The 25,433-nt window shown below is 39.8% G+C and overlaps 2 protein-coding genes across 2 annotated transcripts in view; both read right to left on the bottom strand.

Moving 5' to 3' along the window:
* Window positions 1–3,465, bottom strand: part of LOC134755688 (transmembrane protein 205) — a 33,126-nt gene extending 29,661 nt beyond the window's left edge. Inside the window, exon 1 of the mRNA XM_063692235.1 lies at window positions 3,069–3,465. Coding sequence (XP_063548305.1) covers window positions 3,069–3,319 — 251 coding nt within the window. The 5' untranslated portion in view covers window positions 3,320–3,465. The remainder of the gene's footprint in view (window positions 1–3,068) is intronic.
* Window positions 1–25,433, bottom strand: part of LOC134755685 (5-demethoxyubiquinone hydroxylase, mitochondrial) — a 194,536-nt gene that overhangs the window by 163,213 nt on the left and 5,890 nt on the right. The gene's annotated exons all lie outside the window — the stretch shown is intronic.

A 25,433-nucleotide genomic window follows, 5' to 3' on the forward strand; every position in this document is an offset into this window, starting at 1 on the left:
TGTATATTGCCGTCTAATAGTAGGTACCAATACCAACAATATACACCTTTAAAACTTTCGCGTTTTGAACACATATTAAATCACATTTACAATCGGGTCGATCGCGAATCTAGCTAAGCTAATCGCGGTTAGCCGCGACCACGACCAGTGAAACTTGTGTCGAAACGTCGGTAAATAAAGGTAACAAAATAAATTCGCGATAGACCCGATTGTAAATGTGATTTAATATAAATACACCTTATTGCACTTGTGGGTGTAGGGCAATTTGTGTAGAGTTAGACCAAAAAATCAATAGTTATCATCTTATCATTGTCAATCTAGATAATATTGTAAAATTAAAAGATAACTGATAAAAAAATTAGCAGGGGGCTTAGCACGGTAGCATTTTTATCGCCTGTCACCATGCCTCTGTCTCTAACAAGTAAGTAAGTGCGAAAGTGACGGGCATAGTGACAGGTGATAAAAATGCAACTATGCTGACACCGCAGATCACATGCTTCAGATGTTTTTTTGCGACGCTCGATTTTAATCTTTTATCTCTATAATTTTATTTCTGTCCTCTCGATAATATTTGCAATAAAACGTGAAATATTGGAATCACGAATTTAGGTAGGTATCTCAATAAAATACGTTTAAGGTATGAATTATGAATACAATAGAAGCTTGTTAATGAAACATGTTTGCAAATCAGTATTGATTTACGCAAGAGATTCGTGTTTGTTTATTGATATTACTTCGTAAGTTTATAAATTTCAGATATAGGTTTTGTTTGCATAACAGTCACAAAATATTTGGTTACTAAGTACTTACACAAATATTAGGACTTGCGAACTATGTTTTATGCCGGCCAACAGATCTGTTTGTAACTACAAAATCGGTTTTAGGATATTGATCTAAATTGATTTCAATAAATAAATAAATATTAATAGGACATTTTTACACAAATTGACTAAGTGAGCTAAGGTGAGCTCATGAAGGCTTGTGCTGGGGGTACTCAGACAACGATATAATTAAATACATAGAAAACAACCATGACTCAGGAACAAATATCTGTGTCATCACACAAATAAACGCCCTTACCTGGATTCGAACCCAGGACTATCGGCTTCATAGGCAGGGTCACTACCCACTAGGCCAGACCGGTCATTATTACCAAAGAGGATATAATAAGATAGAGCGGTACTGTCATAGTAAATTTTGTAACCACTGTAAATTCACTGCCATCTATCGACACACTTTAAAACTAAAAATGAAGATTTATAAAAATACGTTAAAATGTATTTAAATATGGATAAATGTTATTTTTATTTGCATTAATTATTTTTATATGATTTTGACCCATGTTCTTTCACTGATATGCGTTAAAATTATAAATAACAAACGAAACCGTCAACGCCCTCTATACGAGAGTAGGCCAAAACTAGTGGCGCCATCTGATCGAGAATCAAATTTTCGTGATTTTTCGAGGCACGTTTTTTCCTTAGACTGTATCCATCTATTACGGAGTTATATCTATCTTTGTTATTACTTAAGTTATTTTTTTAATAACTTACTGAAGGAGTTTGGATTATAATTTTGTTTAGTGTAATAAATGAAGAAACTTTGTTTTTGTTGCCCTTATTTAAAATTATTATAAAAGGGGCGCCATATATATACTTCAGTGTTAGTTATTTAGTTTAAGCTATTTTAAGTTGTAATAAATGTAATGTCATTTAATACAAATTTCGGTTAAACAAACATGTTAATAGGAAGTGGGTATTGAGGTTTTAATTTATTTGCACATAAGCTAGGTGTATGTAGGAGCTAAATACATCGTCAGATAGATCCCCAATAATATGTAGAGCTGATCAATAAGGTTAAGCTTTGCAGATAGATAGTTTGATTAAAATATATCAAACCTATGTCAAATATTTTTACAGTTACCTAAGTATGCTGATTTTCAAAACCCGAAATGTCATTTTTTTATTTTATTATTTTTAACCTTTTTTTGGTAAGTATGGCTTTTTGTGTTAATCTACTTCAGAGATTTGCAGATTTTAAGTATTGTACCGCTTCCTTGGTTAGGGTGGTGAAATCCTCCACTTGCCCGTGGTATTTGGTTAGAGGACAGTCAAATACCGTGTGGTTTACGGTCTTCTCGGGTGCTCTTAAGCTTTATGAAGACAGTATATATGTATGATACCTATAGTTATCATTAGATAAATTTATATTTGTGAAGTAAAGAGCTTCTGTTTATAGAAGATCTTAAAAATGCATAAACTTGTAAAGCCGACGGACGGTCCGTTGTAAAATGTGTAAATGTGTTTTCCCCTCACTAGCTCGGAAAGCCGTCTTTTATCCTTTAAAACAAGCGGGGAAAAACGCATTTTATCCACTAGTGGGGAAAGTAGTTTGACCTTGGATGGAGCGTGTTTAAGTAGCTTGACAGATAACAAAACGTAAAACGCTCATAATAATGGTTCGTTCGATATTAATTATCATTAAATAAATGGTTTGAGAATCTAATAAAAAATACCAAATTTAGCTTTATTTAATAATTTTAAGTCATAAACCTTAAAATTCCATAAGAAACGTTAGATTTTTATAATGATGTTAAATATAATTCTGAACGCACAAGTTGAGTCGATGCAATTTCAAAACGCATCGTTGACATTTCATACGTCAGAACAGAAATGTCAACATTGTCAACAAAATTTTTACTGTTCTTCTCACCGACTCACGTAAAAATCAGAATTTCTAGTGTTTTTTGTTATAATATCGTAAAAAAATTAGTGATTCCAATGATGAAGATGATCTAACGCCTGTGGATGTTGCACTTTCCTCGCTATAGTGAGGGGAAAAGTTTTGTGTTACACACGGGTGCAAATGTATTTTACTTCTCGTGTGTTGAAACACTCGCTACGCTCAGGATTCTATTTTAGAACCACTCGCTTCGCTCGTGGTTCAACTATAGAATCCTTTCGCTTGCTCATGTTTCAATTCCACACTCGCGGGTAAAATACAACTTTGCACCCTTGTATAACAAATAACTATTTTACATCAGCGTTTAGTAAGAAAGTAAAACTTACACATAAGCCTTAGTTTCTTGCACACGGACCAGCGTAGATTTGAAGATGTCGTAAGCCACTTTGGAGTACTGTGTGGACACCGCCAGCAAGTCCGGCTGGTAGGCTACCTCCTTCTGCTTTTCCTCATTTTCAGGGTCTGTGACTATTCCATGCTTCCTCTTCATGCGTTCCAAACTGTTGCTCTTCTTCGGCGGTGGAGGCGGCGGCGGTGCACTGTCCGCGGCGACGTCACGAGTGCACATATTACACATTCTTTTTTTTTTTTTTTTTGTGATGTGTTTCGCGCGGAAAGCGAATAACGTGTGGCCGATGCGCGCGCGTTCACGAATATAAGTATAGCATTTCTTAGCCCCACCACTGCGCGGTGACGTGCGCAAGGAACGCCTTTCTTCGATAAGGGTTTGAAGATTTGCTTGTAGCTAGATTGTGCACGCCATTTGCGATATCTATGCGAATAGGTAGCGCAATTTGAATGATTGATTGATATTTAATATGAAAACATACAGTTTTTAGCTAGGGGCGGCGGTTAAAAATTAGCTACTAATACATTTTATGTCATGAAAAATAAGATTAAGAATACGTACCTATGTATCAGCAAGTCATAATTAATGTAAAAAACAGGACAAGTGCGAGTCCGACTCGCACTTGTCCGGTTTTTGCTGCTCGTAGCAATTAGCTGCAAAATAATGGAAAATCCTATTTAAAGGATCGAACCAGTCATTGGGAAATTTCAAAGGAAAACTATTATTAGAACTCAACTAGTACTCTTTCTATTTATCAATACGAAAAGTACCTACATTTTCGATTTGAATGCATTTAGATCAATAAGTGATATGATAAAATTGATAAATAATGTAAGTATAGATGTGACTCATTTTCATGAATGTTTATCAGATTTTCTACCTTACAATTCACATGGCACTTGCGATCGGAAGCCGACGTCGGGCCCGATGACCGGGCTCTGACCCGAGAAGATTTAATTCCCTCCTAAATTGTAGGAGGGTATCCCAATATGGGACAGGCAACAAACTCGGTGGGACACATCTTTTCAAAACATATTATACTCAGAATGTCCAACATCATCCAACACAAAGGTCTCACAATCTATGTCTCGCTTGTTCCTTTATCAAGCCTTTATCAGATGGACTACCGGATCCCAAGCTGGTGGTAGAGAAAAGCCATCTTCCCTATTAAAGTTGGGATATTTCTTAATCTCAATGGCCTCGCGCAGCATTCTGGGACAGCTGTTTAAGTTATAAACTGAAACAGATATCATATACTAATGAAAAAGTGACCAAGCCCTCCGTGGCTGAGGCCGGATTTGAAAAGGCGTCTGCAGCTAACACTGAGCCTCTAGGCAACCCCGTCACGACGGTACCCGTCGTAATTCGATTTGTTCACAAAGTTTTAAGTTTAACTTAGTTATCCTAGGTCTTAGAAACAATTTTAATTAATAGACAAGCTCAGTTCTGACATCTTACCCGCCTTGTAGTAATTAAAATAAGTGTGTCGCAACGAAATCTCGCGACCTGGCCCACTTAGGCGATCTACGTGCAGGGTCTCAGCTGTGATGAGGGCTAACATGATGTCTAGCCAGTACTTTAATTAGTTATAGACTAGATAAATTCGAGCGCTCGGTAACTTTCCGTCTTCTAAGATTCTTTTGGCTTTTTTAACTTTACGTACTTGGTGTGTGGTGGTCAAAAATCGTGGGTTTCAAACCTTGGTTGTGCTGTATAGAGCAGAAAAAAACGTTCTCGAAAAAAATTCAATACGATGACTAAAAATTCGGTCAGGATCCTTGTCATAAACAGACAAGTAATCCAAATTGGGTGTAAAAATAAAATTTAAGACATCACTTCTTTAAGTTTTACTTACATAAGAATCGCGAGGCCGATTTTAAAGTTGAATAATAGTTATTTACGATACAAGTGCGGAAAAGAGGAATTTCGCACGTGTATCGTACAACGTATTACAGTACATATGGTCCTTTAAGCTTTCGACATATGCACGAAGAGTGCTCTTTACGCACTAGTGCGAGAAAGTAGCACCATATGTACTGTAAAATTAGTTTTGAACGTGTTCAAAAAAGGGGTTCTCAATTCATCGGGGTTTTCGTTTTTTTGTTCTACTTTTTTATAGTAGATCATTATGTTTCCTTATTCCAAGAAAATAAATAGGCAAATCCGTTTTTGTTTGAAAGTCTTGTTGTTTAGTTGTTTTTTGTGTGGTTCGACAAGCGCCAAACGAAAAAAAAAATGTATCGGGATGAAAGAAGCTGCGAAAAGTCACGTTGCTATTTCCATACATTATTTATGTTTCGATCGGCGTTTTTATTGTCAGTTGGCTAGGCCCCCTGTACATATAACAAATATTTTATGTATAAGTTCATTATAAACCCCTCTATAAATAACGCTTTTAAGCAACATTCTTCTCCGAAAAATAAATGATTAGGCCCCCTGTTTTTTTTGGTGAAATTGGTATTAAATGAATGTTTATGGTAGGTAGGTACCTACATACAATGACGCAATTATCGATGATAATCAAGTTATCTAATCGGCCAAAAATTAGTCATCTTAATTAAGGCTTTGGTTGCCAACTTGCACCATTAAATTAATTCTGAAGTAAAAAACTGTAATAGATGTCATATATTAAACCCCTAGGCCACCCCGCCTTTGTGGCGGGGTGGCCTAGGGGTTCATGGCGTTAGCCGCGATAGCTAAAAACGCCGGTTCGAATCCGGCCTTCACCACTGGAGGGCTTCGTCACTTTTTCTTTAATATATGACATCTATTGCAGTTTTTAATTTATATATAGTAGTGTGACTACTTAAAAAACACAAATCAAAAAAAAATTAATAAAAAAAAAATAATTTGATTTGTTCCCAAACTTGTTAATTCTGAAGTACTTAAGCTGAAACGTCTGCATACGATACTACAATGCTTAGAAATAAAGGCAAACAATCACTGTCTCGGGATAACCTCTAGGTCAGGCTGGTCAGGGGTTTCCAACCTTTTACCTTATGTGCCTCACCCAACGTTATGCTAAAACAAGGGGTCACAATGGAGAGTAGGTACATAAATTAACTAATTGAGCCTTGTAAAGTTTTATGTTTTATAAGTTTTTGTTAATCATTTATAACGGGGGTAAATCTAGAGCCGCTCGTTGCGCACCCCTTAGAATCACTCTACGCCCCCAAGGGGGGCGCGCTCCACATGTTGAGAAACCCAGCTCTAGGTATAACGGAGTCGCGAGTTTCAGTTACCGGAACAGTTGTTTTTTTTTTCACTTTTCCTTTATTTTTGAGCATTTCCACCATTTATTTTTCAAGTATGTATAGGGAAGTATCTGCTTAGTAAAGGGTGTCGAATTAATCCTAAACATAAGCCATGCTGGCCCTTCAGGATACCGCGAGACGTATACGGCTAACAACGCTCATATAAGGAACACTTTAAAATTAATCATTTCGAGTACATTCAGCACCAGAAATTGCTAAGCGGGCGAGGCGTTCAAAATTACTTTGACACGTTCTTATTCTCTTAACAATAACGTCGCGTCAAGATCATTTTGAGCACCTCGCCCGCTTAGAAATTTCTACTGCTGACTGTACATGCTGCTTTTTAGGGTTTCGTTGTCGACTATAGAAACCCTTATAGTTCGCCATGTCCGTCTGTCCGTCCGCGGCTATGCTCCGTGATCGTTTGAAAAATACTTGCTAGAAGATATTGAAAGCATCTTTAAGTCCCTAAAATAAAATAAAAATTAATATGGCTTAAAATACCCTCAGATCATAGTAATACAAAATAAAACACATTTTTTTTTTTTTTTTTTTTTTTATTATAAACTGATCGGCGATTGGCCCTAGTCACACCTGATGGAAAGTGAAGACAGGGCCTAAGATGGAGCTCACCGGTTCAGTAACAGCCTATTCACTCTTGTTTTAAAGAGACCGAGGTCATATTGATCAGGGAATACAGATGGCGGGAGCGCATTCCATTCCTTAGCCGTCCGTACCAAAAAGGAGGAGGCAAAACGTTTCGTCCGAACGAATGGAATGTGGACCACGAACGGGTGCATACGCTCCCCGCGCCTGGATGTCCGATGATGGAAAGGGGAAGGTGGGATCAGGTCGTGCAGTTCCTGTGCGCACTCCCCGAAATGTATCCGATAGAACACCGATAGGCAAGCGACTCGACGGCGATGCTCAAGGCTCTGTATCCTTGACTTGACCGATGGATCATCACCAAAGAGTCTATGAGCCCGGCGCTCTACCGAGTCCAGTCACATGTCAACAGTCAGGCCACGTTTTATCTGTATTTATATTAAACGATACCTAGAGTCCTTACGACAGTTGATTTTATCCGTGTTCTTGTGACATGGAAGCACAAGTCCATTATAATTTGATCGTCTCGTCTCTAAGCTTACAAAACAGCGATAGGAGTGACAACTGTTTGTACCATCGAGACGGAATCAAATTGTAGTCGTATCGTATTGAAAACTGCGCATTTCCATTCTTTTGCTCCGCTTGGTACATTCAAGCTGGCACGTAGTCCCTAAATAACATTGCGATTAGTTAGGCGCCACTAATGTGTCATAGATAACTAATAGATGCGCTTATCTACTCTCTACAGCTATTCCTTTGTTTCTTAATCATTTATTTCTTCTGAGAAGAATGTTGCTTAAAAGCGTTATTTACAAAGGCGTTTAATCCCTACTATCCCCGCCTTATTGTATAAATGCGAAAGTAACTCTGTCTGGCTGTCCCTCTGTCTGTCTAATGTCTATATGTTACCTCTTTACGCTTAAACCGCTGTACCGCTGTTAGATGAAATTTGGTATAGAGATATGTAGTTTGACGCCAGAGAAAGGACAAAGGATAACTTTCATAAATCAATATCATCATCTCACGCAGACGAAGTCGCGGGAAAAAGCTAGTAAACATATATTGTTTATCTGTAGTTCTGTACATGAATTGTAACGGAGGGAAGGACCCTTAAAGGGCCAGCTTAACGCCTTTTAAGTGAAGACGGGCAAAGGCGAGAATAAAATGGTGCAATAAAGCCATGATACTTTTTAATGAAAAAAAGAGTGGGTAAGGAATTATATAAATAAGTTAACCACTGATATATCCTTGGGTGGGAACACCCAAATATTCCATAAGTGGATTAGGTTAGGTTAGGTTAGAACTGCGACCCTCAAGAAAACGAACTTAAAAATTCGACATTCTAAAATTAGGAATAATTTTTTTCGGAATTATGTAGTGTACGCATCATTGGGTACCTAAACATCGTCTAATTTAACCTCTTGTCTGTGTATGATAAGGATCCTGACCGAATTATAGGCATATAAAAAAATCGAGAACGAATTTTTCTGCTCTGTACAACACAACTGAGGTTTGAACCACGATTTTTCACCACCACACAAGTTGAAAGCTTAAAACCATGGAGACTATATAAAGGAGCCAAATCTCTATGTATGAAAAGTGTCCATCAAAAAAACAGTAATTAGGCGGCGCCACCATACACCGAAATACTACCAAAAACAACCTACGTAATTTGGTCGGGTTATTAGTTGCCTTATATGGCTTATGTCCCAGAGCCTAACTAGCGCCACCGGAGAGATTAGGAACTATTATTTAAAGCTTAACGCGGTCACTTTTACAACAATTCTGCCATAAGAGATTGCGATCCTTTCTATTCCATCCATAGTTTGAACCACGATTTTTGACCACCACAAACAACGCGTCTGAGTCAACTGGAATATTTTGGATCCCACATTTACCTTTTCATATGATTATATCTCAATATTCTCAAACCATTCTAATTCGTAGAACATCGTTGATATAAAGCGGATTTACCTCACGAGGGTCGATACCTGTGCTCGGGGATTTATTGCACGGGTAGGTACTTATTTTTATTATCGACGGATTTACCTATCTGTTTATTTGTATTTTGTAGGCACGATATATTCTTTTAGAAGAGAGTGAAGAAATCTTTAGAGAATGTTAACATTTATATTTTGTACGGTTAAGGAATTTGATTTCTATTGAATGATATATTTTGAAAATTAACCGAGGGTCATTCAGGTGTGAATTACAGTTTCTGTTTGTATTGTAACGTCGGGAACCACGCAGTATATCAACGGGTTTAGGGCCTTAGGTTATACGAAGAGCACTTAGCCAGGGGGCGGTACTTTGATTATAAACTCTTGATTATGTACCTACTGCATAAATCTGCCGATTGTAGTAACTAATAACTAATTATCTAGAGGCAAAGGTTACACTTAGTAATCGTTTATACTGAAAATGTCTTCAAATAAGTACTACTTAGAAGATAGCTAAAGGTAAGGTAAGGCTTAAGTGCGGATCTAAAATATTAGGCGCGTGCATACATTTTAAGCGACGGGTGGTTCGTAAAAATTATAAATATTTAAAAATTGCTTTTTCACGAGAACGTGAACAGGGTCTTTCAGGGAACTCTTAGGGTCAACTTGAAATTTTTAAGATTGCTAACGACATATTGTATCGAATCTTTTTTTGGTCGTCAGTTAACATTCTGGGTACCCAACGAGCGGATACTTTGTTCATGTGCCATTCCTCGGTTAACATTCGTTTAATGCTGCCATACGAGATCCCTGTGAGTCCTGTGACGTCATTTAAATATCTGATCGTCACTCTTCTATCAGTTAAAACTAAATCTTAATTTTTTTGACGTTGTCCTCAGTACGGACGATGGACGGCCGGCCCTCGCGGTGTTCGTCTTCAGTTGATATCCTACCCAAATTAAACTCCTTGCACCAACGTGCAACTGAAGAACACGGAGGCGCAGGGTCCCCCAATGATCCTGACAATTCAATATCTTTATCAGTATTTAGTAAATTACTGGACTAAATATTTAACGTGCAGCGGAGCGAGTTTACCGACATCTTCCTTAGCCAACTATTGGGTTAATGACAGGTTCATATGATTTGCTTGTGTGACCTAATCAATACCTATACATTCCCACGAGCATATGACCGGTATCACATGATGGACGCCTACGCCACAGTCTACAAGGAGTCATAACATTTGTTCACATGTGTGTAGGTCAGGTGACCACAGATGATAATCGCAGGTTTAAAATTGTCTACATGACTCAATTGTACAGTTGTACTTTAGGAATTACTGAATACGTTTATTTATGAAGAAAAAAAACATTGTTTTTAAAAATGTTTGTAAAAATGTTGCATATTCCCAAGAAATTCGTTGGTTTGCCACTGAGTCTGAATGGTTTAGGGGTTATTATTAGCCGGGTTATAGTTCAAATCAGGGGTCGGAAACCGGTATTTGCTCCATACAAAAATACCGGTATTATTACGTTCTTTTTCGTTCTTTTGTTTATAATTTCATTTTTAATAGGACGTTTTAATAATGCAAAATTGTTTCCTAAATACATGATTCAGTCCTACGTAATGAGCATAAAAAAATTCAAAATATTTGGCTATTTCGGGGTTTTAAAAAAATACCGGTTCCGAGCCCTGGTTCAAATCAATCATTGGTCACTGGGAAACAAGCATTGTACCTAAATTGTCTTTGTTTTTTATTATACTCCTATACTCTCATCCCATCCCATCCCATTAAGAGACGTAATATTCATAAAGGCCGGCAACGCACTTACAACCTCTCCGGTGTTGCGGGTGTCCATGAGGGATGGTAATCGTTTACCAACACGCGATTTGGCTGCTCGTTTGCCTACAATGTCATACAAGAATGTTATAACACGAAGTTAATCTGATGATGAGTGATGATAGAGTTGGAAGGTAGTCAAAGGATCTTTTTTCTTGCGGAAAAATGCAACCACATTGAGTTTAGGCGTGCAAACGACGGAGGGTGCGTACAATCTCTCAACCACCTAAATTTCCCCCTAAAATAAGAAATAAGTCGTTTTGACGTACTCACAGTGCAGTAGTGGCACACTGCGTCCGATTCACACGTACGAGCGTGATGTCGCTATAATACGCGCATAGCGTTGTCTCGCTCAAACTTCGGAGCGACGTGCGAATCGGACGCAGTGTGCCATGCCTACTAGACAAACGCATTTGACCGATTTGCAAAACCGAAGCTCCGTGAACAAAGTTTTGTGCGCAGGAGTGAAAAAAAAGTAGCTTTTTCCTAGTGATATTGTTATGTACACAAACACATTGTGAAAGAAGATCATCAATAATATCAATATAGTTGATAAGGAAATTACGCCAGGAGCACGATGTGATCTACACCACAAAATGATACAATTTTGCTACTAGGAAATTTCTTATCTGTTACACCGTGGAACTTCCGTGAATTTAAATTAGGTGTCATCGTCAGATCTCATCAGATTTTCCATAGAGTCAGGTTAATATTTAAATTACTTATTTAAATGCAAAATAGGTAAATTATGAATAAAATGTATCCTTATTCTTGATTTCATATTGATCAAGAAGATTTCTTTAAAGAGGTACTTCGGCGAGGCCAAATGTGTCCAAATTCCCCAGATAACCTAAACATAATATATTCGCGTTCTAAAGCTTACTGTTCTTTTTTTTCTTAACGTGCATTAAAAACGTGCCCACATGTATAAATACGAGTTATCGGATATCAGCTCCAAAATTTCCCGACTTATATATAGTTAGTTAAATAATAAATATATGGGGACTATCTTACAGGTCGACCTAGCTACAAACTAAGTAAAGCTTGTACCTACTATGGGTACTAAATAGGCTACGATATACATATAAGTATAGTTACTTATATACGAGTAGGATAAATTCATACTTACTTAGATACATAGATAAAATAACATCAATAATTCAGGAACAAATGTTCGTGACCAAGATACATTAAATGTCTTTACCGGGATAAGTACTAAAAATGTTTCATGAATATGTGTTTTCTCATAAGACTCAGGGCAATTCTTGTGCTTTTGAATTTGGAACTTTCTTTTATTTCTATGAGTTTCAAATTCGAATTAAATTTGTACTTGCCTCCAAGTACGCGGGGCCTCGGGGTTGTATCGAGTAATGATTGTGCATGCAAAGCTGCGTGCAGCTAATGACGATTCAACGTGTAAGCTCCCAGTTCGACCCTCTAACTAGAGTCTAACTGCTCTGTTTATGTTTTTGCTGGCATTGTTTTGGACAATAAGTGGATTATTGCTCCTCACATAGGTAATTGAGTTAACGTTTTTTCAGAGGTGAAGCCAGACGAACGCAATTTTTTGAGTTATCAGTCCCGTAATTTCGGTCGCGTAATCAACAGCATAGCAAAATGCCATTGCCCATTTTGCGACGCCATGTGAACAAAACAGGAGTTTTGTATACACATAAAACCGAATGTCGAAGACTACGCGACTTAAGACGGGATTCCATCATTCTGGAAGGCAGAAGCACTCTTTTCAATTGCGCTAATTAGGTACCCATTAAGACTTTGACGCAAGTAAATCAGAACCATACACTGAGTTATTATTACTATAGAGACATTTTTTTTTTTTTTTTTTTATACCACGTCGGTGGCAATCAAGCATACGGCCCGCCTGATGGTAAGCAGTTACCGTAGCCTATGAACGCCTGCAACACCGGAGATATTACACGCGCGTTGCCGACCCTTTAAAAACCTGTACACTCCTTTTTTGAAGAACCCCATACTGTAGCCCCTCGGGAAAACCTCATGGCGCAAAATACCGGTTCTCTGTGCCGGTTCTATACGTTAGTAATAATAGTTTAATGGCGTGCGTGAGATGCGCGTCAGTCACCAAGACGATTGTCAAAGTCTTATCAAAACCAGTAAACACCATTACAAATTGTTTAGTTAGAATCGACCTCCGTGCCAAAAATTCATAATATTTCCGCATATTTCTTCTTTACGATCGATAACACTAATCCAGGGCTCAGAACCGGTATTTTTTAAAAACCCCGAAATAGCCCAATATTTTGTTTTTTTTTAATGCTCATTACGTAGGACCGAATCATGTATTTAGGAAACAATTTTGCATTATTAAAACGTCCCATTAAAAATTAAATTATAAGCAAAAGAACGAAAAAGAACGTAATAATACCGGTATTTTTGTATGGAGCAAATACCGGTTTCCGACCCCTGCACTAATCCACAAAAATGTACTGTAAGGTTACAGTATCGTATCGTATCTTATCTTAGGCAGCTTTAATATCACTTCTGTGATATTTTTTCAAAAATTGCGAAGCGTCTGATTGATGTAACTGGTGACCGAAGAGCTGGTTGCTTCATATTCATATTCTTTATTTGTATTGATCATACATAGTCATAGTTGCGTTATTTACATTATTATATACAATAGGTATGTCAGAAATATATACAATTAGAATCATCCTCCTTCCTTCCTCCTTCCTCGCACAACAGCATCCTTATTGGTACAATGCCTCAAAGGCCTGTTTCAGATTTAAGCTAGATATTAATTTCGTTTAGTAGTACCACTGTATATATCTTGTATGTACATAGATAAATGACTTTTTCATTCTGTGATGATAATAAAGATAATGGCACGCGGCATGCGCAAGCGTTCAGTGCAACATAGATAATTGTTGATAATTTATGAATCATTAACTATTGATTTAGAAAGAAAAAAGTGTTCCAAAGTCACATTGACAAACAATATGGCAATATTGCTTGTCACCGTGATGTCATAATGTATAAGCAAGTATATTGTTGTTATTGCAATCGTACAGCTGCCATCAGATATATCGGAGCGGCCAAGGTGCTCAAAATTTCTGAACACGCCTCTATTGTCAGGGCGTTAGGTTAGAGTGCGTGTTCAGATATTTTTGTGCACCGCGACCGCTCCGATTATATCTGATGGCGACTGGATACAATGTAGGTATTAAGGTTACGTTCGGATTCAGACCTATATTTACTGCTGCAGTAATGCTGGTCACCTTTATGGTAGCATAACTGATCAAACTGTATTATAAAATTGATGCAATCAATTGCACTATATAGAACCTGCACAGAGAACCAGTGTTTTGCGCCGTGAGTTTTTGACGGACGACAACAAACTACGGAAGCGGAGCATGAATCTCGCGACCTAAACGCGTAAGCGCCATGAATTTCTCGGCGCTTACAACGTTTTGGTCGCTTGGTACAGGTTGCGATTGCGACAATTTCATTGTTTGGTATAATATCAAAAGCGCCTCTAAATGTACCCATCTCTATTTGGAAAAACATTCCAGACTGGCAGGTACTTTTGGCGCGTTGTTTCAACCGCTAGTATTGATGTTGATGCTGAATTCTAAGGGCAGTTTTCTTTGTCCAATGTCATTGCGTCTCACTCTCTCATTAAGCAAAATGTGACGCAATACACATTGGACAAAGAAATTGGGTAAATGGAAGTGCCTTGATCATACTTCTAAGGGTGGTACTTAGAAGTATGATCAAGGCACTAGATGAAGGGCCCTATAACTGCATCAAACTGCTTTGCTTCCACCCATCGTTAGATGTTAATTGATAGAGATATGCGATCAGATTAAATGGCAGGGGCCGAAGCGGGAAGGCACCAATTACTAACAAAATCGCAACGGGAATAAACTAACACGACGTACAAGCGATTTATAACCTTGCACAGTAGTAATAAATTTGTTTTAAGGTTGAGATATTTATTACAGTTGTGCTTAGTCAATTTAAGAGTTAGATATTTGCAATGGGTGCAGTAACCCTGCTGGTTTTTAGTCACGTAGGCATTTGTCTAGTCAGACCAATATATATAACTCAGCACTGTCATTGCAGTTCCAACGTCAAATTGAAAGTTTTACCTAAAACGTTAAATTTCTCCCAAGAGTCCCACGCAAAGATTGCAAAAAAGTGTCCCAAAATAATAGGGCAGAAACTACACTGCCAAAAGTAATAAAACATCAACACTTTCCGTCGCAAAGTTAAACAGCTCCTACTTGACAATACACTTTATAGCATCAAAACTTAAATAATAACTATTAATGTATCCATTTGTATGAATAGCTAGACTACTGTTAATTAATTATTATTCAAATTGTATATGTGTAATTGCAATTGAATTATATTTTTTTATATTTTTCTATATATGTAAAATAATGTAAATATTAGTTAGGTATAAAATGTGTACCTAGAGTACCTACCTTGACGATCTCACTATGTGTGCATATTTTTGTTTGTATTAATGAAAATTCTGTATCGCTATTGAGAAATAAATAAATCTGAATCTTATACCAATAATGAAAATTTTGCCAAAAACTAAATTTTTTTTACCTGTCAAATAAATATTGTCTCGGGAAATACCTCCACCTTGCAGAAGACCACCACCAGTAACACTGCTTCTTACTCCGTATAGGTACGTGTATTGAATTGAATGTTTCAAAAGGTGTCACCAGTAGGTGGACCGCGCGCTTATTTGCCACCTATTAAAAAACATAATTTTATTATATTGGCATTCTGAATTCGAAGACAATAAGTATAATTTCAATAATACAATATCAACAACTGATAAGATTATTGCAGGTACACAAATTCGCATATCGATCAAAGGATTCCGAATCTTGTCATTCTAATATGTCATTTGATATATGGATTTATGGACTAAATCTGATTAGGTTTATGTACATTACGGTTACATGACGTTTATTTATATACATATATATATCTCTTTGTTTGTCATCACAGCATAAGGGTGCAGTTCAGAATTCAGAAGCGCGCAGCGGGCAAAGTATGAACCACGTTTATTCGACGTGGTCAAGACATGATCCGCTGATCAGACTAATACGCGTCAAAAGTATCTACCTTTTCTAATACCTTAACATTTAGAACAATTTGACTGTGATAAACACGCGAACTGTAGATATAGCTCTATTTGGAAGGAAAAGGATTCTAGGGTGGCACTGCCAATGTGCCAAAAGTATCTGCCACCGTGGCAAATACTTTTGGCGCATTATTTCACACCGATTCGATTGATGCTTAGTGTATTTACTCTCTCGTAGCGTTTTTAATTCCCGGTTGCGTTCTAAGTTAGAGCCCAGGATCTGCTTTTCGGCTTTTCCTTCGCACGGTCCTATTTGTCATCAATCGCAACTTCAAGCTTTTTCTCCTTCACTTCGTATGGCCAGAATCCTGTTTTGTGACACATTAGCGCGCAAGTCATCCATCGCAACGTTAATCTACCTCTCCAGACATTTTCCCTGTTATCGAAACCAGGCGGAGACGGAACAGCCATTTTTGCTAAAAATGTTTGTTGGGGTCAAATCTTGCAAGCTACATTAGACCCACTAGGGAACGCAGTTTATATGCCATGTCACGAACATTAAAGGCTGTTAATGTAGATACTTACTGTTATGATGTAATTCGTAATTCATCTACATATTTTCTTCCTTTCTATAAATGAAGTCTGGTAATAAAAGACCTAGAGAATTTTCTGTCACAATTGATGTCAGATGTTGCTTAACTATTACAAAATCATTGATAGCAAAGTCAAATCGTATTTGTCAAACCGTGCTTCTGAGTGTTCGTACTTCGTACAAATTCGAGATAAGGAAAGATAACTACTTATGGGCCCCAGAAGCGGCATTCAGATACAATCAGCTTCAAAAGTATCAAACTCCGAGTCAAAAGTATCTACCATTCTCTAATCTAATAATAGCTTAACAAAAAGAGATATAATATTGTCTTCGGTTACCGCCATAGTTAATCATGAAATAAAACTATGAAAACGGATTATATCGCGTATAGGCCACACTCATATGTCGGGCAGACGAAACGGAGCATTTCCACTCGGGTGAAGGAACACATAGCTGATGTCAAGCACCGTCAACCTAGGTCTGCAGTCTGTGAGCATGTCATGGATAAAGCCAATCACTCAATCAAGTTTGATAAGCCTCTGGTTCTTGCCAAGGAGAAGCGTTACATACCCAGAATGCTGCGCGAGGCCATTGAGATTAAGAAATATCCAAACTTTAATAGGGAAGATGGCTTTTCTCGACCACCAGCTTGGGATCCTGTAGTCCATCTGATAAAGGAGCAAGCGAGACATAGACTGTGAGACCTTAGTGTTGGATGATCTTGGACATTCTGAGTATAATATGTTTTGAAAAGATGTGTCCCGCCGAGTTTGTTGCCGGTCCCATATTGGGATACCCTCCTACAATTTAGGAGGGAATTAAATCTTCTCGGGTCCAAGGTGTAGGGTTGGAGCCGGCGTAGTTTTTATCGCGTATATATATTGTAATGGCGCGCCTAGCCGCGCATTACAACATCATGCAAAGGCCACATGACAGACAGCGGAGCTACCTATCGAGCCGCGGCCACCGATCGAGTGCCAGCCCACTCGCCCCACCCGTCGCGCGCCGGGCCGAGCGTATAAAAGCGGCGCGCGCCCATACAACAGCGTCAGTTGGGCTCACCGCCTTCCGCAGTGAGGACAGCTGATCTCGCGGTCGAGCCGGCGTGTTTTCAGACGCGTAGGCACCCGGTTCCCCTCCGACCCTTCCTGATTCCCGTAGCCCAGTCAGAGCCGGCGTGTTTTCAGACGCGTAGGCACCTGGATTACGTAACCTGTCCTACCCTGTATCTTGGTCAGAGCCGGCGTGTTTTAGACGCGTAGGCACCCTTGATACTCCCTATCGCCCTGGTCAGAGCCGGCGTGTTTTAGACGCGTAGGCACCCTAGGCGCTCCCCCCCGATTCGCATATCCTTCCCGTCTCGCCATCCCCTTCACTCTTAGGGGATACCGTTCCCGAATCCGCGAGTAGCTTAGGGTCCGCGCCGTACCGTTGCGATAATTAGAAGCCACCCTGCGTCGTACCTAGTTTAGGATACCTAGACCTAAGGAATCTTACTTTATAATAAACCGGCATAAAAGCCCGCCGATTTGTATTACAACATTACAACTGTGTTTCCTTATTCTCACTCTGCACCCTCTCTCTCCTCTGAGCTAAATAGGAAACCCTTGCTCCCGTCTGGAACAAGGGAGGTGTATGAGGCCGCGCCCGCCCCGGCGAACGTGACCCCATCACATCTGGCGCCCAACGAAAAAACTCACGTAGGAGTCCATACGGTATCCTGGAAGGAACCAATGCTCGAGAGAGGACAGAATAAAGAGAGAGAATAAATAAATAAATAAATATTTAACATATACCGCCCCGTGTACTAATATATTCCATACAGCCGCTACACGTAGCATCACCGCACCGAGGCAACGGGGACTGTCGCATCCCGCCCACCCGTAGAGTACACCTAGCCCGCACAGAGGTACACCAGGAGCCCCCACGCTCCATCCAAGTAATAAAGTAAAAAAAAAAAAACCCCGCACGGACAACCGTGCACCGTACAACCGCTGCTTACCGGTAGGTATTAGAAATGCCTACAAGTTGGATATACCGACTGAAAAAACCCGAATTAGTACAAGAAGCCACAAAACGTGGCGTACCGACCGAAGACTTAACCGTAGAGGAGATACGTAAGGGCTTGGTGGAGATCCTGAAAGAGGAAGAAGCGGGAGAACAAACAAGCAAGCAGCGAACAAACGACCCAAGGTAGGGACGACCGACGCCACAAAAACCAGAAACCGAAACCCGAACCGAGAGAGAGTACGAGCCACACAGTGCATCCGAAGTACGACCCCAAGACCAGCTGCTGGTCCTGTGGGAAACCGGGACATAACGCAGACGCCTGCAGAGGCAGGCGCCAAGTATTTTGTAGCCAGTGTGGAAAACTGGGAGTGTTAAGCAGGACATGCTGCAAGAAACCAACCTGGATAGGGCAGGAAAAGCTAGGAGCAGCCGATAGCCCACAGGCGAGCGACAACCGCATATACACCGATTTGCACATAATGGGAAGAAGATACCGAGGCGTAATAGACACAGGATCCACCAACTCGTACATCAACCAGCAAGTATATAATGAATGTAAGAACATCGCGTACCAGAATAAGGTAAAAACAAGAGAAGTAATACTAGCGAATGGGACCAGGACACAAACCCACAACAACCTGTTGGTCGATATAGAAGTCAAAGAGGTAAAAATCAGACACTGGCTGAGGGTGCTGCCGTCAGCGACGGACATTATAATAGGAATGGACGTCCTGAAACGACTTGGAATGTCAATAAAATGGCCAGGAGAGAGCCAAGACGAAGAAGACCCCGATGAAAAGAATATCCAGAGAAAAAATAAGGAAAACGGAGAAGACAAGGAAAAAGTAGACACTCCAGAAGAAAACCAGGATAGCACAACCGCCGAATCCAGTCAACAGCAGCCAACCACACCGCTCACAAAGGTACAACATAGAATAAAATTAAAGCACACAGAACCTATAAAACAAAGTAATCCACGAAATCCGAAACAGCAAAAAATAACCGACAAGCATGTGAGCGACATGCTTCAACAGGGCGTGATCGAGAGGTCACACAGCCCACATAGTTTCCCCGTGGTACCAGTAGAAAAACCGTCAGGTCAGTACCGATTCCGTGCATATTGCCGTGAGGTTATCCATATAACCGAAGAAGATGCGTACCCGCTACCACAGGTAGATTTCGGTAAGATTGACCAGATATCAGAAAAAGGTAAATACACCGAAAACCGAGTCACGCGCCGACAAGCAAAAGCGAACCTTACACAACACACACAGAGTCCAGCGACAAAATACAACCGGAAGAAGAAAATTCGAAAAACACAAACCACGCAGCGCGGACACGAACCGACTTCAGAAATGGAACATGGGATCCTTAAACGTAAATTTAATAAAAGAAAAATAGATATCGGAGGGATAACAAAAAGTAAGTTACAGATCGCCAGCCCCCTGGCACCGGCACCGTCCTCGAGACCAGACACGGAGGGCGGAAACAAGAAAAGGACGCGCAGGGCGGGCAGAAAGAGAAACGGCGGCCAACAACACGGCCATACGAGGAGGCCGCGAACGCGGCAGGCGCACCCGCCCTACGAATGTCACCGGAAAGGAAAAAGGGGGGAAACAAGAATAAATAAATAGTAAAGTTAATAGGGTAGTGAAATAATATAAAAATATAATAGTGATTCCATTCAAGTACCGTAATAAAAAATAACCGTAATATAGTGTAGTATCAAAAAAAAACCCGTTAATAGATTAAAGTACCAAAAAAAAAGCATTAAAGGTATCGTCTTTCAGCCAGCATATTCTAACGGTGATTTTTCCCCATAGGTAAAAATCTCCAGACGGGTGACGGGACTGTAATGGCGCGCCTAGCCGCGCATTACAACATCATGCAACGGCCACGTGACAGACAGCGGAGCTACCTATCGAGCCGCGGCCACCGATCGAGTGCCAGCCCACTCGACCCACCCGTCGCGCGCCGGGCCGAGCGTATAAAAGCGGCGCGCGCCCATACAACAGCGTCAGTTGGGCTCACCGCCTTCCGCAGTGAGGACAGCTGATCTCCCGGTCGAGCCGGCGTGTTTTCAGACGCGTAGGCACCCGGTTCCCCTCCGACCCTTCCTGATTCCCGTAGCCCAGTCAGAGCCGGCGTGTTTTCAGACGCGTAGGCACCTGGATTACGTAACCTGTCCTACCCTGTATCTTGGTCAGAGCCGGCGTGTTTTAGACGCGTAGGCACCCTTGATACTCCCTATCGCCCTGGTCAGAGCCGGCGTGTTTTAGACGCGTAGGCACCCTAGGCGCTCCCCCCCGATTCGCATATCCTTCCCGTCTCGCCATCCCCTTCACTCTTAGGGGATACCGTTCCCGAATCCGCGAGTAGCTTAGGGTCCGCGCCGTACCGTTGCGATAATTAGAAGCCACCCTGCGTCGTACCTAGTTTAGGATACCTAGACCTAAGGAATCTTACTTTATAATAAACCGGCATAAAAGCCCGCCGATTTGTATTACAACATTACAACTGTGTTTCCTTATTCTCACTCTGCACCCTCTCTCTCCTCTGAGCTAAATAGGAAACCCTTGCTCCCGTCTGGAACAAGGGAGGTGTATGAGGCCGCGCCCGCCCCGGCGAACGTGACCCCATCACAATATATATATATATATATATATATATATATATCTTTACTTGAAAATAATTGTAGTGTATAACTAGCCTTATGAACCGATTTTGCATGTACAACCAAGCCTTAAAGTTTATAGTCTATGATTGTTCATTATTTTAGTATGTGGGTATTTTTGCACTTTGTAATTTTTCCTCAGTCACCCGTTGACCACGAGCGCTGTAAAGGGTTCGAAACGTCGGGATGTATTATAAATTCAATATACGCGATATAATCCGTTTTCATAGTTTTATTTCATAAAAAGAAATATGTTTCTTATAGAACAATTAGACTGTCGTAAATAATTACGTACTTATTACTTTTTAACGTAAACTGTAGAGATATATCACTATTTCCAAAAATGAATTCGGGGGTGGCAAATACTTATGGCGCATTTTTTCACCATTTTTTGATCCGCTACTTTTGATGCTACCTACCTGTATCTATGTTCGATTAAAAGGGTCATTAACATCTCTTGCTCCCGAATATGTTAGGAACTGGTGAAATAAAATGTCTACGATTTATCTGATACTCCAAAATTTCGTTTTTTTAAATGTTTTATGCGCGCGTTGAAGTCTTGTCTAGGTCACTCAGCTCAAATAACACTTTATGTTAATTAAATATTACAGAAACCAGTTAACAACGCATCCGATTCCAACGACAACGCATCATTATTAATTTTAAAGTCACAAGTCACAAATCGCACCACCAATGCTCAGTTTTCCTGTGAGTTTAAATTTAAAATGAGGAGACTGAGGAACACAAAAAGGTACTCGTAGGTTGTTTCAGTTAGGACAATGGCCCCCGTTGACACATGAGTACAGTAGCTACTCGTACTGAAGTAAAAGGAGAATTAAAACAAATATTTAACGGGTTTCTATCACTCCTAGTCTAGTTGCTCCTAAGCTTGGTGGGTGTTCGAATTCCAGCAAAGGATTTTATTTGTCTGTTTATCATCAATATTATGTTCCGGAGTTATTTAAGCATGTATATCGGCCCCATAATATAAGCTTTACACAAGCTAGTTTCGGACTACGACGTCAATGTATACTTCACTGTGTAAGATTAGATGGATTTGGGGAAATATCTATCTTTTTATTTATTTATGTAAACAGTCCTCATTTCTTGGGGTACAGAATTCCGCCTGGCAACTGAAAGGGGCAGATAACCTGATATGAAGGAAATAATCGTGTCTAATCAGTCTCGTAACGACACCGGCTTAAATGGGAACGAACTCCGTCTACATGAGATCTGGTCGTGTTTCCATACTCACACGGTTTATCCTGTCCGTCCCGGAAAGATGTAGGTTTGGTATAAGTATTGAACAAATTCCACATACCATGTATATGACCACAACGGCGCTCAGTTAAATAAGAAAATGGTGCAATGACCGACAAGCAAACTACGTGGACGGAATCAAGAAAACTTTTAGGATTATGCGAGCATTTATTGTAAAGTAGATTTCAATTATAGCCACCGTTGACGCAGTGATTCATGAATTAAATAATACTAATGAAGTACGCATGCCAATTCCAATATCAAAATCGCGCTTAATACTACACAAATCTTATCAAACTAATTTGTGTCTTGTTCTCAAACCTCAGTAACAATTAAGTCATATAATTCTGGCGGAATCCAAATATTATCATTACTTACTGACGAAAACCAGTTGTGGCGTATTGGCAATTACACACTATTACATTAGAACATTATTACGACGATAGGTAAACTTAATGCCATGAACAATTTTTTTAGGGTTCCGTACCCAAAGGGTAAAAACGGGACCCTATTACTCAACCGTGATAGCTAGACAGTTGAAATTTTCACAGATGATGTATTTCTGTTGCCGCTATAACAACGAATACTAAAAAATACGGAACCCTCAGTGGGCGAGTCCGACTCGCAGTTGTCCGGTTTTTTATGTTATAGGCAGCAAACGAGCAGACGAGCCATCCGACTGGAATCAGCCATCGCCGCCCATGGACATAACTGACATAAGCAACATCAGAGGAGCCACTTCTGCGTTGTCGACCTTATAGAACCCTAAATACCCGCTTCTTTAAGAACCCTATGATATGGGAAGGGAAACACTACAGAAAGTAGCTCATTCCACAACTAGGAGGTATGTGTATTAGGTAGACGACACTTTTTCAGTCCTTCTTTGTCCAAGTTTTTAGGGTTCCGTACCCAAAGGGTAAAAACAGGACAAGACTCCTGTCCGTCTGTCTGTCACCAGGCTGTATCTCATGAACCGTAATAGCTAGACAGTTGAAATTTTCACAGATGATGTATTTCTGTTGCCGCTATAAAAAAAATACTAAAAAGAACGGAACACTCGGTGGGCGAGTCCGACTCGCACTTGTCTGTTTTTTTATGTAATAACAAAAAATTATAGCTATCGTTACGCATCCAGAAGTATGACATTAATGATGACATTGCCACACTTTGTCATTGCAAATGCAATGCAGAGTTATTTAGAGTTGCCGACTCTATTTGCATCCCTGTCACAATAAGAGAGAAGGACCTAAACGTTCTTCGCATCGATGTTCACGCTACATGGCAATGACCTATATCCACTCGCGAATCATCAATTAAAACAAATGACGGCGCCGTGACGTCACTGCGCATGGGCACGCGTCGGTCCTGGCGTACGTGCTCGAGCTCGCGTGCGCCGGCGCCTGTATTCGGGGGCGAAAGGACTTAAGGGGAGATGTGGCCAAGGAGCCTGTTTCAGACATCGTAAATCGTAATGTTTGTAGGATGGTGTCATAGGGTATGTGGCCAGCATAATTGTAATATAGCATAGCTATGATTCGTACTCCTTTCTTTTCCTAAACAGTGTCCTGCTAAAAGGTAGATTTATGAACTTTTTATATCTGGATCCGGCCATGCAATACAATGTTGCCGGTTATCTACATCTGAGTGTCAAATTCAATCATTATCTATAAATCTAATCAATAGATCCAAGATAGATCTAGAGTCAATTCAAATTAATCTTAATATTATGTCACTAGGCTTCGTATTAAGACAATGTGAAAATTTCCGTTCTAAAAGGGGTAAAGTACTTCTAATGGACAAAGAATAGTATTGCCAAAGCAGCTGACATCAGAATACTTTTTCAGGGGTGATATAAGTAAGTTTCTAGACACAAAGATTTTTTGTGAACTGTGGAATAAGATTCTAATCCCTTTTGACATTAGGAAATTTTTTTTACATAATTTGATGTATGATGTTATATGCCCCTACGGTATTTCAGGACCGATACAACCTTGTAGAAAAGAGCGTACTCCCATCTATTAAATACCGGCAACGCACTTACAACTCATCTGATGTTGCGGGTGTCCATAGGCGACGGTAATCGCTTACCATCAGACGATTCTTCTGCTCGTTTGCCTCTATGTCATAAAAAAGACAAATCAAATCAAATTTGTTACTTAGGTACCTAATAAATATATTAGGTACCTAAGTAACAAATTTTTGACATCGTATACCACGATGGAATTAGTTTCATTAAAGTCAGTCATGTCACTGATGTCAAAGTCAATGAGTAAGCATCCAGCCATGGAGACTATATAAAGGAGCCCAATCTCTATGTACGAAAAGTGTCCATAAAAAACAGTAATTAGGCGGCGCCACCATACACCGAAATACTACTAAAAACAACCTACGTAATTTGGTCGGGTTATTTGTTGCCTTATATGGTTCATGTTATACTCATGTCCCAGGCCTAACTAGCGCCACCGGAGAGATTAGGAACTATTATTTAAAGCTGAAAGCGGTCACTTTTGCAACAATTCTGCTATAAGAGATTGGCAACCTTTCTATACCATCCATACATTCAGCTGCTTTACCCAAAAACTGTGTGTAGTATTAATATTAAAACCTTCCTCAAGAAAATGTGTACATATTTAGACGTATATCTTATCTATTTTCTCATTGAATAAAGACTGATCCTTACTTTCTCATTGTTGAAACGATTGTATAACACCGTCCTCTTATCACTTACAACCTTTTACAACTGTGTCCACGCGCGCCTTAGTTGCTAAGGACTGTTCGCGATTCATTATTGGAAGAAGATCGTAAGTGCAACCCGGTTGAGAGGAGGCGTCTACTTTGGAGGTGTGACGTTGATAAATGGCAAATTTCTGTGACGTACGACGCAAAATAGCGGAGAAAATCTTATCAATGAAACGCCTTCGTTTAAATCTAGGCTCATTATCATTGTCATAAGGTTCATATTTAATAGGTCACTTTTCACGATTCTAATCCTTTCCGCTACAGATATGGCAAGATAATCATAGGCATAGGCTTAGGCTTGATTTGCTATGATTTTAATAAATTATAAACCTTTGAATACA

This window comes from Cydia strobilella, chromosome 3, assembly GCF_947568885.1.
Source record: "Cydia strobilella chromosome 3, ilCydStro3.1, whole genome shotgun sequence".
Taxonomy (NCBI): Eukaryota; Metazoa; Arthropoda; class Insecta; order Lepidoptera; family Tortricidae; genus Cydia; species Cydia strobilella.